Raw genomic sequence first — 2345 nt, 5'->3', positions numbered from 1 at the left:
AGTGGGGGTGCGGTCCTTGGACACCAGCCCCGCAGGTGGCCGGGCGCTGACTCTCCGCAGAGTGACATCGGAGAGTGAAAAGCCAGGACAATTCCTTGGCAAGTAGAATGGGGAAACTGAGGCAGAGAGCTGGACAAACTGTGCAATTTCCCGCCAGGTGCAGGTCACCTCTCTAGAGATGACATCCAGGCCTCAGTTGTATTTCAGCTCTAGGCCCAGGAAAGCAGCAAAACCAGGTGGGCACAGGACCGGCTGCAATGACTGATGGCCCTGCCCTGCCCAGCCCTGGCGCCAACCAGCCAGCAGGGACGTGACCCTGAAAGGTGCACCTGGAAGCTGATGCGTACCCTGCTGAGACCCTCCCCGCGACCTTCCCAAGACTCCCGCCTGCAAGAGAGAAATAAAAACCCGCACGCACGCACGCCCTCTGCCCCTGGGGAGCACACCCGTGCCTTCCCCTCTCCTTCCCCCGCAGGCACGCACCTTCGAAACCCTAAGGGTCCCCAGGAAACAGGCACCCGGGGAGCAATGGGCAGCGGCAGCTCTCCCTGGACCCTGGACTAACCCCCCTGAACTGTCCCGGAGGCCCTCGGTTCTCCGACTTCCCAGTGAGCGGAGGCAGCCCAGCCTACGCCTCCTGTTGCTTCTTCCAAGTCCGTCCTTGTTTCACTGTCCCCAACTTTAGTAAACACTCACGATCCCCTGACTCCTGTTGTGAAATCTTTCCTGCACCAAGTCAAGAACCCACACGCCACCAGCCAGCTCTAAGCAGACCCACTCAGAGCCAGGCGCCCTCCCCTGTCTGGTAAGGGAGGATGCCCGAAACCCAGGCAGGCTGACTACAGGCCCCCATGCGTGGTGACACCACCGACGAGGATTCCATGATGACTATGCTTAGAAAGAACATGTTTTGGGAACCAAAACTCAGTGTAAGGACCTACGACAGAACCGCGCCCCGTGTCTGCCAGCACAGGAGAGGGAGCCAGGCCACAGCGCCCGTCTTGTAGCCTCTGGCGAAGCTGCTCCCCCCCCCCCCCCCCCGTGGGCTCTCCCATGGCTTCCTGAATTGAAAGTCACACCCAGTGCATTCAGGAATCCTGTGCCAACAGTGTGCCAGGGACACGCCAGGAACACGCTGCTGCAGGGTCCCTGCAGGAGGTGAACGGCAATGCGCGCGGGGTACTGTGACCTGCCTGGCTCCCCGAGTGCCAGCCATCATTCCTCCTCTACGCTGAGGACTCCCCGACGGGGAGCACCCTGACCCCCTGCAGCCACCTGGACCCCGGTTTCCCCAGCCCCCCTACCAGCCGCCGTCCGTCTTCTCTGGCTGGGACTCCTGGCCCTGTGTCCATCGACCTGGAACACCGCTGGTCGCAGAAAAGGACATGTTTCACTGCTGTCCTCAGGCCACTGGGCAGTGGGGTCACCGGGGTGAGTGGAAAGGGGACAAGAATGGGGAAAGTGTGAGGGTATTTCTCAAGTTGTGTAACTTCCCCAACAAGTTGTTTTGAGAACTTTGCTTCCCCGAAGTGGCCACCAGCCACACCCACAGGAGATCCCCTTGGTTGCATTTTGGGATATTCACTCGTGAAAAGAATAATACCAATGTTTGACCTAGCACTGGCCTCCCGAGAACCTTCTAGAGCAGGACCGTCTGCAGAGAAGGCACCACGGCATGAGTCCAGGCGGTGTCACTCACCAAGTGACAAGGCAGGCACCCTTCCTGTGTCCCTTCTCTAAAAGGAACTTGTGCAGGTGCATGTCTGTAACCACGGCAACCCCCCCATCCTCCCCCCCACCCCCCCACACACTGGCAGGAACAGGAATGCTTCCTCATTTCGGAGAGGAGAAAACAGCTGCATCTCCCTTGGGTGCCTGACTGGCAATCACGCAATCACAGGGCCCCGGGCAGGGTCTGCCCCTGAGGGGCTCGGGGGTTCAGAAAAGCAGAGTCTTCCTACTTTCCCTGTTGCCAGAGCTGCAGACGACCTTAACAAAGTTTGGTATTTGTTTCTTGGTATTCTTTTTCGTAAAAATGGCTCCATATTGTTTAAACTTCACACCCCCAAAACCTGGACCCACACTTTTTAAAAAAAAATGTTTTTATTGATTTCACAGAGGGAGAAACATCAGTGATGAGAATCACTGATCGGCTGCCTCCTGCAGGCCCCCTACTGGGGACCGAGCCCACACCCCGGGCATGTGCCCTGCCCAGGAATGGAACCGTGGCCTCCAGGTTCATAGGTCGAGGCTCAACCCCTGAGCCCTGCTGGCGGGCCTGGACCCACACTTTCAAGGGACAGCGGCGGGGCGGGGGGGAGGATGGGGGGGCAGGGGGGGAGAGA

At 59.0% G+C, this 2345-nt stretch overlaps 1 protein-coding gene across 1 annotated transcript in view; it reads right to left on the bottom strand.

The window, feature by feature from the left end:
- Positions 1 to 1403, bottom strand: part of NADK (NAD kinase) — a 21066-nt gene extending 19663 nt beyond the window's left edge. Inside the window, exon 1 of the mRNA XM_005871289.2 lies at positions 1305 to 1403. Within this exon, the coding sequence (XP_005871351.1) occupies positions 1305 to 1387 (83 nt within the window). The 5' untranslated portion in view covers positions 1388 to 1403. The remainder of the gene's footprint in view (positions 1 to 1304) is intronic.
- Positions 1404 to 2345: the final 942 nt, after the last annotated feature.

Source organism: Myotis brandtii, unplaced genomic scaffold (genome assembly GCF_000412655.1).
Source record: "Myotis brandtii unplaced genomic scaffold, ASM41265v1 scaffold334, whole genome shotgun sequence".
NCBI lineage: Eukaryota > Metazoa > Chordata > Mammalia > Chiroptera > Vespertilionidae > Myotis > Myotis brandtii.
Note: the sequence above shows the minus strand (reverse complement) of the source record. Positions and strands in the feature narration are given on the sequence as shown.